General features: G+C 54.2%; 5 protein-coding genes across 5 annotated transcripts; 2 read left to right on the top strand and 3 right to left on the bottom strand.

The window, feature by feature from the left end:
- Positions 1-738: 738 nt before the first annotated feature.
- CH63R_08475 (vegetative incompatibility protein HET-E-1) lies at positions 739-2,004 on the bottom strand (the record flags this gene model as incomplete). Its single annotated transcript, XM_018303449.1, has 1 exon — positions 739-2,004. The coding sequence occupies one exon, from the start codon at positions 2,002-2,004 to the stop codon at positions 739-741; it is 1,266 nt and encodes a 421-aa protein (XP_018155472.1).
- Positions 2,005-3,211: 1,207 nt separating this feature from the next.
- CH63R_08476 (DEAD/DEAH box DNA helicase) lies at positions 3,212-4,282 on the top strand (the record flags this gene model as incomplete). The annotated part of the gene is made up of 1 exon (XM_018303450.1): positions 3,212-4,282. The coding sequence occupies one exon, from the start codon at positions 3,212-3,214 to the stop codon at positions 4,280-4,282; it is 1,071 nt and encodes a 356-aa protein (XP_018155473.1).
- Positions 4,283-5,178: 896 nt separating this feature from the next.
- CH63R_08477 (Nucleotide-sugar transporter) lies at positions 5,179-6,936 on the bottom strand (the record flags this gene model as incomplete). The annotated part of the gene is made up of 5 exons (XM_018303451.1): positions 5,179-5,448; positions 5,510-6,247; positions 6,343-6,651; positions 6,716-6,745; positions 6,853-6,936. The coding sequence occupies 5 exons, from the start codon at positions 6,934-6,936 to the stop codon at positions 5,179-5,181; spliced, it is 1,431 nt and encodes a 476-aa protein (XP_018155474.1).
- Positions 6,937-7,967: 1,031 nt separating this feature from the next.
- CH63R_08478 (uncharacterized protein) lies at positions 7,968-8,477 on the bottom strand (the record flags this gene model as incomplete). Its single annotated transcript, XM_018303452.1, has 2 exons — positions 7,968-8,198; positions 8,445-8,477. The coding sequence occupies 2 exons, from the start codon at positions 8,475-8,477 to the stop codon at positions 7,968-7,970; spliced, it is 264 nt and encodes an 87-aa protein (XP_018155475.1).
- Positions 8,478-11,559: 3,082 nt separating this feature from the next.
- Positions 11,560-12,547, top strand: CH63R_08479 (Oxoglutarate iron-dependent oxygenase; the record flags this gene model as incomplete). Its single annotated transcript, XM_018303453.1, has 2 exons — positions 11,560-11,737; positions 11,895-12,547. The coding sequence occupies 2 exons, from the start codon at positions 11,560-11,562 to the stop codon at positions 12,545-12,547; spliced, it is 831 nt and encodes a 276-aa protein (XP_018155476.1).
- Between the last annotated feature and the right edge of the window lie 594 nt (positions 12,548-13,141).

The following is a 13,141-nucleotide window of genomic DNA, read 5'->3' on the forward strand; positions in this document are numbered from 1 at the left end:
TCCAGATTTTGATAGATGTTGTCAGCGATCCTCTCCCATTCGTGAAAAGTTCGATGGCCTGTCTGTCGGACGTTACCCTTTGTGTGCCTTTGTGAAAGTGATGCGGCCAGTATTCCGCTGCGTAGCCCACCAAAGGATATTCCTCCTGGATTTCGTCGACTTCCAGCTCTTCCAGGTTCTCCTCGAGCAGGAACGTCAAACAAATGGAGGCCATCAAAGCGTGGGCAGTCTCTATTTGCACCTGGTACTGAGCTGCATTTTTGTGTTGTGTAATTCGTTCTGACTCGAGATACTCCTGGACCGAGAAATGTGCAATGCGTATCGTGGCAGCCTCTGTCTTCTGATCGATGACGACTTCTGTGAAGCCCGGGCAGATCTGCTGAAGGTCGTCTATGTCTTCAACACGACGTTCACTATCGAATATGGGCGTGCCACCCGTTTTTAGCGGCACGATAGCATCGACGGCTAGAACATCGATGAGTTCTGGCACTGTCAAAGGTCTCGTCGCACAACACAGGATAGAGAACATTTGTTGAGCAGGCTCCTGGGATTCCCGAGGGATGTTCTGGAGCATTCTCTCATAGGTCTCGTCTAGTGTGCGAGGGAGCGAATTGAGTCGTTGTTCAATGAAACGGGGGCTTTTGGGGCATTGTCTGAGTTCGAGGAACTGGCATTCAACCCATCTAAACCTGTTCAGAATCAGCCGTGTTGAGCTCAACTTGGGCAACACCCAGCAACTTACACTCCTTGTGCCTTTTCAGTCAGCACCTGCTCGATTCTCGTATGATACTTCTTCAACTTTTGCAACTCTTCGTCATCCCGTAGCCTTTCGGTGACAAACGCGGCAATGTCCTCATCCACGTTCTCCATCATGGCGATAGTTTGTTCTTGTGTTGCCTTGAGACTCTCGCTGATATCGGGCAAGTCCCGACTGGTCACCAGAAGATGCAATCCTGGCCAAGCTCTCATTCTTCTGAGGGTACCGAGCATTGATCGTCGGAACTTAGGGTCAGGGCTCTCATCTAGTGCATCCAGGATGATGTGGACATCGCCGAACATTCCCACGATCTGACGGAGGCACTCTAGAAGATCTGTTGCCGGCGGCGTACTGTTTTTGTGGTTTTCGTGCAGGTCCTCCAGGGATCGAGGTGTGTATTTAAGCTGATTTGAAAGCTGAAGAATAAGCGCGCGGAGCATGGCAGATTCGTCTTGTTTCATCTCGTCGTTAAAAGTGAAGTAAAAGAAACACAGCCCGATGTGAGGGTCCGATCTTCGATGTCGTCGAGCATACTGTATAGCCGTCGACGAAAGGACCGTTTTGCCGCATCCAGCGAAGCCCTTTAGCCAGAGGAAGGACTGCCGTTCTTTGATCCAAGTGTCGAAGACGCCACTCTTTACAAACCACAAGCCTGTGCCCGGATGTTTCTTGGTACAGGCATCGTTGAAGTTGACTGTTGCGTCTGGAGCTTTGAGCCAGTCTCTGATCTCGGTGGAGACGATCCGAGCGCTGACCGCGGCTAGGACCGCCTTGATGTCTTCGACATCGTTCTCGATATGATCAACAGTGTCTTGCTGGAGCAATGCAAGGGCCAGGGACAACTGGCTGACGGCGTCGTCAATGTCCTCATCGAGCTTCTGCAGCGTGCTGAGCCGGAAGGGATACGCCAATCGGCGACCTGTAGCACGAACAGCCGTCCGGAAGCGGTCGTCCGGGGCTTGTTCAAACTTTTCGACGGTGGTTTGCAGTTCCTCGACGCATTCGCCGCAGTTACGGACCGCGTCTCGAACCCCGTCGGCCAGTTCCTCGTTCCTGTTCTTGGATCCCAAATGCGATTCTAGGCGACCGAGGAAGTGGAGCAACCTCTCGAGCTTCTTCAACGTGCGGCTTGTGTCGGACGGCTGGTCTTTCACATCGTTGTAGTACTTGAACAGCGCCTGGGTGACCTGAATTCCAAGAGAGACGATTCCAACTGCCGTTCCAGCAGTTGACAATGGATCCGCCATTGTGGTTGATACGGGCCGCAATCGAACCAAGGTGGGATGGGGGGCTGAATGAAAGAAGAGGGGCCGGGGAGAGGGGGTTATGCATGAGCGGAGGGAAAACGGACCTATTTGCATCTTCCGTTGGGCTGGACGCCTAACCTCACGTCGCCTGTAGAAGACTAACGGTGTGTGAAATCATGCTCTTACTGGACAGCCTGATTTGCCGCAGGCTTACACGTCCAGCTGTGTATCCCAAGGCAGACTCTGCCAAGGATGTCGTGCTCGCCTGCATGTTGGCTGGCCGAGAAAGCCGCATCAAGAGTGGCACAGTCAAGTGAATGCGCCTGTTATCTTCAGCCGTAGGCAGCATTGTCGTGCCGGATATCACGTTTGGATTCAAGTTGGGTGATGGAGCGTCGAATCTCGGTAAAGTGGTTCAATGCACGAGAAACAGAGCACTGTTTACAAGAACACGTTCAACAGATGTATTTTTGCCTATACAAGCAACGCTGCTCAAGCCACTTATCAAGCTGCTGCACGCCAGCATGCCACAGACGACGTCAACAGTGCTTCCGATGAATGGAAATAGAAGGAGTAGATGCCACCTGTCTTTCACATGGTGATGGCAAGTAAGTGAGTCACACCGGACCAAAATGATGCGGTTATCGATGATTAAGCAGAGATAAAATCAGACTCGATTCCGAAGTAGGTAAACAAACAGAAGCCAACCTTGTGGAGGGGAACATCTAACGGGGAATTCTGATGAGCCATACCACCATACTCAGCTAGGTACCACAGATTGACGATTCGCTCAATAACATTGAGTGAAGCGAGAAGAGTAGAATAATGGATGGAGCGAGGGCTGGGCCATGGATAGTCGAGACGTGGGGAGTGCCGCAACATGCCTTCTTCTTTGTATCGCCAAGTACGCTCCTTCCATGCGTTGGTGGGGGATCATATCACGATTTGAACGAGAGAAGAAAGAAGGACCTCCGCAACGTGCCTGCTTGCTTCTGTCAGTCCAACCAATACTCGAGATACCTCACCTACTAGAAGGAAATTACCACGATAAGACCATCATGGAAAGAGCAGTCAAGTCATGAATGGTCTACCAGCCAACTCGCGCACCCCGAGTGTCCAACCGTCAACCGTAGCTCTCCAGTCTCTCCGTCCCCTGCACCTCCCAAGAACCGAACCATTGCTGGCGTAAGAACACCACGGATTCAAGATGCCTCCTTTCCCAACGCCCAACCCGACCCCCTCTAAGCCGGCATCCTCTCAATCGCATTCCGGTACACAGTCTTCACAGAAACCCGCGTCCACCAACACTCACAAGGCCCCCTCGGCCGTCCTCTCCTCCCACCAACACGCCATCATGCTCCGCTACTCCCTCTCCCCGCGAACCATCCGCGCCCTCGCCGCCCTCCCCCGCGCCGCCCCTCCCGACGAGATCCTCCGCTGCGCCGCCTCCGCCACCGAGTTCCTCTCCTTCACCTTCTCCCCGCCGGAAAAGGTCGCCTTCGCCGGCATCAATAACGACCCCTCAACCCGCTGGCACCTCCGCGAGCCCCTCGCCCAGCCCTGGCACAAGGTCTTCCTCGTCGCCCAGTGCGAGGCCACCGGCGGCGACTACGGCGACAAGCTCTCCCTCCACGCCCGCAACGACCTCTACGCCTGCCGCAGCCGCATCGTCGACATACTCGGCCAGGTCCTGCGCGCCTGCGCCGATCTCATGGGCGCCCGCAGGGACGCTGTCGGCCTGCGCCGTGCCCTCGAGACCTGGAGAGGCGTCGTCTCGGGCAGCTGGGAGGGGATGCCGACGGAGTTGCTGCAGGTCCCCGGCATCGGGCCCAAGAAGGCAGGGCTGCTCGCCAAACACGGCGTCAAGTTCGTACGCCAACTCGCCGATATGGAGTTCTACCACATCGAGAGGATCCTGAGCCGCAACCCGCCTTTCGGCCAGAAGATTGTGCGTACCTTGGCTCACTTTCCGCGTCTCGCACTCGCTGTCGACGTTGCCAAACGGGAAGAGGGAACACACAGAGTTATCGTGAGAGCCCTGCTGGGTTGTTCGAACCGCGAGATTCCCACCTGGAAGAACAAGTCACCTTCGGTCACCTTGGCCGCCGAGACTACAAACGGAACCCTGGTCTTCTTTTGGAGAGGCAAAGTCGGCAGCTTGATGTCGGGGAAAGAGCTCGTGTTCCCTGTCGAGGCTACGTCTGGCGATGCAGTGTTTGTGTGGGCCAGTTGCGAGGAGATTGCCGGTACCTATGTGACGGGCGAGGTGAAGGTCTAGGTAGAAATTGTGCCAAATATGTGACGCGACGGGAACTTCACCCCTTGGCCCACTGTCGGCTGTCTTGGAACGGCTCGGGCGATCTGGACTTTGGAACAGTAGACTCATTTGGCCGCTACCGCGGTATCACCGCCAGTGTTGCACAACAAGAGGGATGTCTCTACTTTTCTTCTCCTTGTAAGCAATAGCAAAATAGCACCCGGGCACCCATCTTGTTCCGTATGCATGTCTGTGTGCCTATATTCCTTGGCCATCTGACATTTCCTACCTGCCAGTATCCTGCTGTCATCTCCCCGGATTAGAAAGAGTGCTGGAAAAAATCTTACAGAGGGTTGTTGGGGGTTAAGGATAGGGCTAGAGGCAGGATGAGAGACCCATATGGAGCATTGTGAAGTTTGTTTGCGATTCGGTATTTGCAGGCAGCAGCAGGATGTTGGGAAGGCAGGACAAAATTTACAACCACACATTATTAGCTATTGGCTGCTCAAAGGTTGTAAATATCATCACTGGCCCACCTTCGCTGTCATTACTTCTGTTCTCCTCGCTCCCTAATAGGAGCTCGTCAAAATAAATGTACAATGCACCGTTGCCTCTGCCTTGCGGCTTGGCCGGGTATCGCTGTTGATGACACTGCGGTCTGGTGTGGTGTCTGCGTTGTGTCTGCGTGCAAACCGGACTCTAATCCAACATCTGTCCAAATAATCCATAGTATGCCACCAGGAAATTTGCAAAGCAGGGAAAAACACAAAACCCTACCCCTTTCCATCCTTTTATCCAACCTTTTTAGCTCGTGATCGTTGCCTGTTCCTACCCATCTCGACAGCACCACCCCGAACACTTGTCATAAAACAAAACGGTTCCAAAGTCCAATTCTGGAAGCGACGATGCCGTCCAAATTAGTCGTCGCGGTTCTTTCCCCTTGCCGAGGGCGCGCGGTGGTGATGCAGCATGGGCGACGATGGCCTAGACGTCGACAATCCCATGCCGCGAACCGCGTCGAGCGGGTCTAGGTTGAGCTTGGCCTCATCCGTGACCGCTGGCGTGTAAGCAGGGTCAACCATGGCCTTCTCGTAGCTCGCAATGGTGATCGGGGGCGGGCGGCCCTTGCGATCGGGAATGCTATAGAGATAGGTCGAGGCCAGGACGAGTGCAGTGCCGATGATGAACTGGTGTGCGTTAGAGCCGAGTCATGGATCAGGGTGGAAGGGAGAGGTCCAGTGGACGTACGCTGAAGTTGACTTCAAAGTTGAAGAACCATACACTGAACAGAAAGCTGATAACAATACTGATGCTAGCTGCGAAGTTCTTGGCAATGTTGTCGGCGTAATTGATGCATAGCGAGGCCAGGACACCGCCGACAGCTTGGAAAACAATGGCAGTCCACACAACCCAATTGTAACCCTCGAAGAAGCCGTGCTTGGCAATATCCTCGCCGTCAATGAAGATGACGCCAGCGAGGGCGGGGAACAGGGAATAGAAGGATAGCTGGATGTTGCGGGTCCAGACGGAGGCAGGAGTAGCCGAGTCCTTGAGCATCTTCTCAAAGTAGACACCGGCAAGGCCCGAGGCGACGGCGGCGACAAGGACGGCGGACAAACCGATGGAGTAGTTCATGAGCGGCGACGGGTCTTGGTCCTCTTGGATACCCTGATACGAGGCCGACCGCTTCACGATCTCTCCGCCAACACCCGCAAGACCATCAGCTGCGCGCTTAGTGAGCTCACGGGCCACCTCGGCAGCGCCCTCGGCAGCTTGACCTAGCTCGTGCACGGAACGAGGGAAGAAATGGTCCGAGGTGTCGTGCAGGAGGATGTTGGCTGAGGAAGATTCTGCGTGATTCGCGGACGAGGGTTGGGGAAGCGAGACGATGGAGACTCCCAGGGTCAATATGATGAGCGAAACCCAGCGCTTCAAGCCAAGGGCGCGGCGGAGCATAGTGACAGAGAAGACGGCTGTCGTGAGAATCTGCGGTGCATGGGCGAGTTAGCATTAGGAGACAGGTCGGTTTGGGGGTTGAGTTGGAGGATGGAATTGACGGCAATGCTGGCACTGGCACGCACCTTGAGCTGGTAGAGCACCTGAAAGTGGACTGCGTCCAAATTGCCGACAGCAACGTACTGCAGGGTGTTCTGCAGGGTGTATAGTGTCGCGGGAATGGCGAGCTTCCAGCCGTCGCCGGAGAAGACCGAGTTGAAGATCTGTTCGAATATGACGGTGGCCGGGGTGGAGGGGGCCAGTGTCCGCGAGACCTCGGCAATGGAGCAGGTCGAGCAGATGGACAGCTTGATGACCTCATTGAGGAAAACAGCGGTGGATGTGAAATATCGGTGGTCGCCCACGGGAGGCATAATACGGGAGTAGTGCATGATCTGTTGTAGGGTCGAGTCAGCATCATCTTGCGAAGAGCGAGGCGACAACGGGGAAGATGCATACCAGAATCAAGGCCGAGTTTTGGAACGTCAGCTGCGGGACGAGGCCAATGTCAGTACCCTGCGGCAGAAAGAAGCACGAAGCGCGGTCGCACAAGGCGAGAGGAGAGGCGCGGCGCGACGCGGGTAATTTGTGCATACCGTGATGAGGGAAACCTGCTTCATGGACATGCCGAATAGTGTCGGCCCCCCTGCCGGCGGCGCGGCAGCGTCGAGGAGAGCCATTGTGGCTGATGGATCAGGGAGTTCGGGGATGTCAAAACGGAGGGATTGACTGTGGGCGAGGCTCGGTTTGGGGTTGAAGCAATTGGCAGGTAGGGAGGTATGTGTGATGTGGCGATGGTTGCTGCAATTGTTGCTGTCGTCTCCGGGTTGGTGTCTCGTTTCGTCGGTGGATTCGATGTGTGTCGTCGATAAGTTCGTCGCGATTAGGGGGGAGGGGACGAAGTGGGGAGGAGTCGTCGGTGGTGGGAGAGAGACTTGGCTTAGCTTGAAGCTGTCTCTTTTTTCGAAGCTAGGTATGCTTTTGGAGGTTTTTTTTTTTTCGTTTGCCTTCTGCTCGATCGTCTTCCGTCAGGCCAGCGAGACCGAATCGGGGGACGGATGGCGATCTGGAGGGGTCTGGAACAAATTCAGAGCAAGAGTTGCCAGTCAGCAGCGGACGCAGCGAAGCCAAATGCCCGTCAGAGAAAGGGGGCAGGCAGAGACAACGGCAATATGAGGCGGACGGGTGAGTGGGATGGGATGGGATGCTGGAGTCGGGAGAATAGTGCAAAATCAAAAAAAGAGAATAAAAGTAAAACCCGGAAAATACAAAAGAAGGGAAAGAAGGGTTTGGTTGCATTGATGGCTCCGAAAAGGGTTCGGAAAGTGTCGCGTTTCTCAATGCCACCACCATTGTCCGCACAGATACCCTTTTCCCTTCCCTTTCCCCTTCCCCTTCCCTTTCCCACTTGGGCCCTTCCTCCTTCCCCCCAAAGCATGGGACGTTTCCAGCCCCAGTCCATTGGGCAAGTCCAGACAAAAACTAGTGTTTCCTCTCCTGGCGAATGGGCGACTGTTAGGCCGGCTGTGACGCAGGTCCCTTCCTTCCCTGACTGGGTGGACGGGGTCCCTGACGTAAGGGAAGAGCAAGGGCAGGAAAGAGGAAGGAGACGCGGAGGCATTGCACGGGGGGGCAGGGGTAGCAGGGCAAGAAGAGGCAAGAGGCAAGAGGCAGCAGCGGAAGCAGAGGAGAGGTACGTACCCCGGAGCTGTCACGATTCGCCCGTGATGTGATGCAATCCAATCAATGTTTGCTTCCACAGACAGACTACCGACCAACCATAATAGGTACCGGTGGACAGTAAAACTCCCACGTTGCCGCTGTCCGGTCCCCAATGTCCGATGTCCGATGTCTGATATTCTGTGGCCGCTGTCGTCTCTCTCTCTCTGCCTGAGGTTTCGGGGTCCTCGACTGAATTGCCTGTTTGAAACTTCAGACTGTCCTATCTCCCATCGGTCAGTACGAATAAGACTCGCGCCAGAGCTTCAGCTTCCTCGGATCCTCATTCGTCCACCTTCTCTCTCGCGCCGCCTCACCCTTTGCACTCCTCAAACTTTCTCCAATGACGACAAGTCCTCGGGTTCTGGGAGGGATGAGGGGGACGGGGAGACACGGGGAGACACGGGGGGAAGAGAGAGAGAGACGCGCACATGCGCACACACCCGGAAAGAGAATCAGAAACGCCTACCTTCAGTTCCGTCTGCCGTCTCCCTCGAGGCATCCACCTTGTTCGGACGTGAACCTCGATGCGAGGAGAAACACTCGAGCCGCCAGACTTCCCAGAGCTTCCAATGCCTTTGCCGGTCCCCTGCAATCGCAGCTCGGTTCGGGCGTTTGGCCTAGACTCTCTGTTATGCTTTTGCGCTTCCTCATGCGGCGCCGCTTTCACGTCCCGACCGAACTGACGACGGCCACGTTGAAGTCGCAATGCAGACGGACCGGACCCTTTCGATCCCTTTCGAACTTTTGGAATTCTCTCGAGCCCAAGGCCTTCTTCAGGTTCAGCTCAGCCGCCCAAGCGTGCCGCTGTGCCGTCCAAGCCCGCCGTCCGCCTGTCGACTTGCTTGCTGAGACGATTCTCCCTTGTTCATATGCAGATGCCTGTCCAGCCCGTGCGGGATTGGGGGGTCTTTGGCTCGGCCTGCAGATCCGAGTCTTGACGGGGAAACAAACACGCAATTAATGTAGGCAATCCAACCGCCAACCAAGACGGCCCAGACCAGACGAAGGACGTGGCCCGCAGCAGACCTGGACAAGTCAGCAATGGCACCATCAGGACGTACACGAGGCAGCTCACGCAACTGTACAGTACGGACAGTGTACGCTTTACGGACACCGACGATCAGCGATGTCCTGACAGGGATCACCTCGGTTTTCGGCCCCCTTTTTCTTGTTCCTGTCTTTGTGCCCCCGCCACTGAAGATCCGGGGAAGCTGTTGGTAGAGCTTTTCTTGGCCAACTGTCAACAGCAAAAGGAACATGCAGTAGCTCACCCTCGTAGAGACTCGCCCACTACTTATGTCGTGACAGCTCCCATCTTGCCTTCACGACCTACTCCTCATTAAGTCCCATCGCACATCACAAAGACCTGGTCATGAGTTCAGCAAACAAGCCAAGCCACCTGCACTATGTTGGCAGAGGGTGGGGAAGCTATCCAATGGTCTCTGCGCCCCATGCACTGTGAACTGTTCTGACTGGATCTGGCCCCAGCATGGCGTCACCTGGTCCTTGGCCGAATCATCACCCCCCAAGGTAAGGTAAGTAGTAAGACACCATGACATGGCAGACTTGTGAGACAGCCGACAAGAAGACTGCCCACCCAAAGGATCCCCAAAGGCGCCATCGGGACACGGTCTCTGGAGCAAGACACCTTTACCCCAGCCGCGCCCACCCTCTACCGCCGTTCAGCCCATGCCCACCGTTCCAATCGGGCGTTTACACCATTTCCTCCCCCGCACGATCTCCCGCCGCCACCGCCGCCACCGCCGGTAATGCTTGGCCATGTGACCCGCCCTAGCTCACCGCTGCTGTCACCTAACGGGGAGGCCTAGGTTTTGTAGCAACTAGTCGAACCGCTCTGTCAGAAAACCAATCACAACCCCTTTTGTACACCAATGCTCTAGGTTGTCTCCATGTTCAAGTAGTCACTTTCAAGGTACAAGGCCTAGCATTGTAGTGTATTAATCCTCTTAAATGATAATAGTAGAATGCGGCCTATAAGCATCACAGGTAGTTTGCAACAGGTAATATTGTAGGTTAACAGCAATAGTTGGAATTTTGAGAGGTAAGTAGGATCGATGAGGACCGAGACAATTTCATGCTCAACTAGCTGTTTCCATCTGGCTGCCGTTAGTGCTGCAACTACTGCAAATGCTGTGAGGAAAGACCCAAATGCCACTAAATATATTCCGATCCTCACGGTGATGTCGGCGACGGTAGCGACAGGTCCTTGTCGGCAACTGAATGCCCGGACCTGACGTGCACACGAGCCAATTACGGATCCATGTCACTTCCGTTGGCTGCTGCTGAGCTTGACCAAATGGCCTTGTTCAAGTCCAAGTCTGTTTTGACAAGGGCGCTCTCGTTGATTTCCCGCGTACTGCTCGCTCGTGACCCTGACAAATGATCAGAGATGTGAAACTTTCAACTCTTCTTCTAGGGTGGCGGGTAGTGTGTAGAGTCGGAGTTAGGCTGCAGGTAAACTGCAACCTTCTTCACCATAGGTACTTCTCTGATGATGATGGCTAGGGTTTCTCTTCCAAACTCTTGGTGAGGCTATCGAGGTAATAATGCTTTTTGGGAACATGGACGAGTTGAAGGTTGCCTTAGCTTCAAGCCACTTTTTCGCCCCAGGCGACCCAAAACGGTTTCTCCAAGGTTTAACAGCGCCCTGCGACTCGAACGGCTGTCTGACGCGCGATGGCAGCGCCCAGATTGAACGTCTCCGACTCCGATCACACAAATACTGTAAATCTCGCCTGTTTCCTGTTATTCCACACATCCGATGATTACTGAATCCCGTTCCATTTCACAACAATCACATACTCTCACAATCTAAAGGTCTCTACCTACATCGCTCTCTCGCCGAAACAACTAAAACGCTCGGTCTATCACGCCATGTTTTCAACGTCACTCGGCAAGAAGCAATGGACGTCAAGATGGGATGGCTTGCCTACAGAGATCCGGCTTCTTATCTTACAATGCCTGACGCAAGACGGTTGCACACTGGGCCGCTTGGCCACGGTGTCCCGAGAGTGGCAAACACAGATCGAGCGATATAACTTTGCTCGAATCAGACTGACACCGTCACGCCTTGTCGATTTTGGCACGATGATCCAAAGAAACAAGGCTCTCGTCCGCTACATCTGGTTCTGCTTGGAACTTGATGAGTACGATTGCACCACTTGCGTACCTCGCCGTCGGACGTTCTTAGGTGTTGCGTGGGAAGAGCAATTTGAGATCAGCGATACAGATAAATGTCCCATCACCACGGCATTCCGGAATCTGTTCGCGGTCCTCAGCACATGGGATCTTCACAGCGATCTGATGCTCGATATTAGCATCTATTCACCTAGCGACTCGGAACATTGTTTTCCATATCTGACCTTTATGCCCGACGCTCCTTCGGATATGCCAGGTGATTATGGTATAGAGAAGGCGATATGGCACCGAGACTATCATGACCCTCAACATGGTTGGGTTGCCGGCTTTCGACACTCCGCCCCATCTACATCTGCTATCCTGAAAGTGTTCCATGGAGTTATGGAGCAGGGGCCGTTTGATAGTGATCAGTTAGAGCTGCAATGGTGGGATCAGCTTCCATCAGTCCCAGCGTAACCAGTCTACTTCTCCGGCAGCAGAACCGCCGGAGATGGAAGCTGGATTCGCTGGCACATATGTTTGCCCGGTTTCCCAGACTCCGGGAACTTCACTACGAACCCTGGAGGGAATGGGGCTGGTATCAGCGCCATACAGATGAAGGTGAGTATTGCTGTATAAACCTCCCACCCTTTCAAGTTATCGCCCGCTATCATATGTTTAGGTACTCATTTACTAATAATCTGCATTCTCTATCTAGGTTACCAACATCTTTTCGAGTCCATCCAGCATTCTAACATTAATCTCAAGAGACTTGTAGTCTTTGAGAACTTCAATCAGCAGTACCCGGTTACCATGCAGCAATTCCTAGATGGAGTCGAAAAAGCCGGATGCGACAGGATTCGCAACCCTGCGCCAGCTGTTGGCAAGATGATCGCGCTCACCAGCCTCAAGCTCGAACATCTCGCAGCATCCTTCATCGCAGATGCTAGCCACTTCTTCGAGATCAGCCCCGCTTGGGAGTGGCCGAACCTGGCCTCGCTTGTTCTCACTTCCAAATTACTCACGCCCGACGAGAACTCGATCGAGATTGGAGCTATGCTTCGGGCGGCGGCGGCAGCGGCTATGAAGATGCCCCGACTAGAAACAATGGAGATTTGGAACGGACGAAAGGGGCTAGCAGCGCTCTTTAGGTATCAGGCGTTCCGCAACATACACGAAGCTGCAATTGTGTGGCGAGGCACGTGGAAGTTGGCTATGGAACCATCCACCATCCAGGCTTGGGAAGCTGTGATGTACCAGTATGATGGTTGGAGACTCGATTTGGTCCAGGAACAGCTGGATGAGGCTGCTATCAAGTCTCACGGGGATGCAGTTCACTACTTGATGCTTTCAGGCCAGGTCATTCGGCCCATATCGTTATGGCAGATCCAAAGAGAACAGGAAGCCTTAGAGGGCGTAGACACTGTATGATATTAACAAAACATACATAACAAAAAGAAAAGTAAATTCCACAGGCAATAGCTAGTATTACGAGGTAGCTAAAGTAGAGTTGGGTACTGTTGTCACAGTGGGAGGGTCACTAGGAGACAATCAAGGGGGTGTGCCAAATGGCGGTGATGGCGCTGTGGAGGTTGGGAGAGGTGCATCATCATGCGCGTCGCGGGGTCCCGTTCCATGCTTTTCAGACGACGCATCTCCGCGTCCAGATGGACCCTCTACACTACCTACGATGTACATCACTGACAGCCGCCACTCCATTTTGGCTCGGGACGGCGCAACGTTGAGGTTTGTCCCGGGACCCGCGGATGAATGCCACGAGGGGGCTGGATTTCTTAGTGCGATTCCAATTCCAACGCCTCTCCAAGCCTCCTGTCCTACTATTGGGTCCTTCCAAGAAACGCTTTACTGCCCGTGTCTTGGGTGCTCTGTCTGTTCCATGTTCTGATGTTTGGTCGGGCCAAGAGACGACATGCGACATCTTTGCATCGAGAAGCGATGAAAGTCCTGGCAGAAAACCTCCCTCCCCCTCTTTGACGACAGAAACTCACGCTTTCCCTGTCTTCC

The sequence above is a fragment of the Colletotrichum higginsianum genome, chromosome 6, assembly GCF_001672515.1.
Source record: "Colletotrichum higginsianum IMI 349063 chromosome 6, whole genome shotgun sequence".
NCBI classification, from domain to species: Eukaryota; Fungi; Ascomycota; class Sordariomycetes; order Glomerellales; family Glomerellaceae; genus Colletotrichum; species Colletotrichum higginsianum.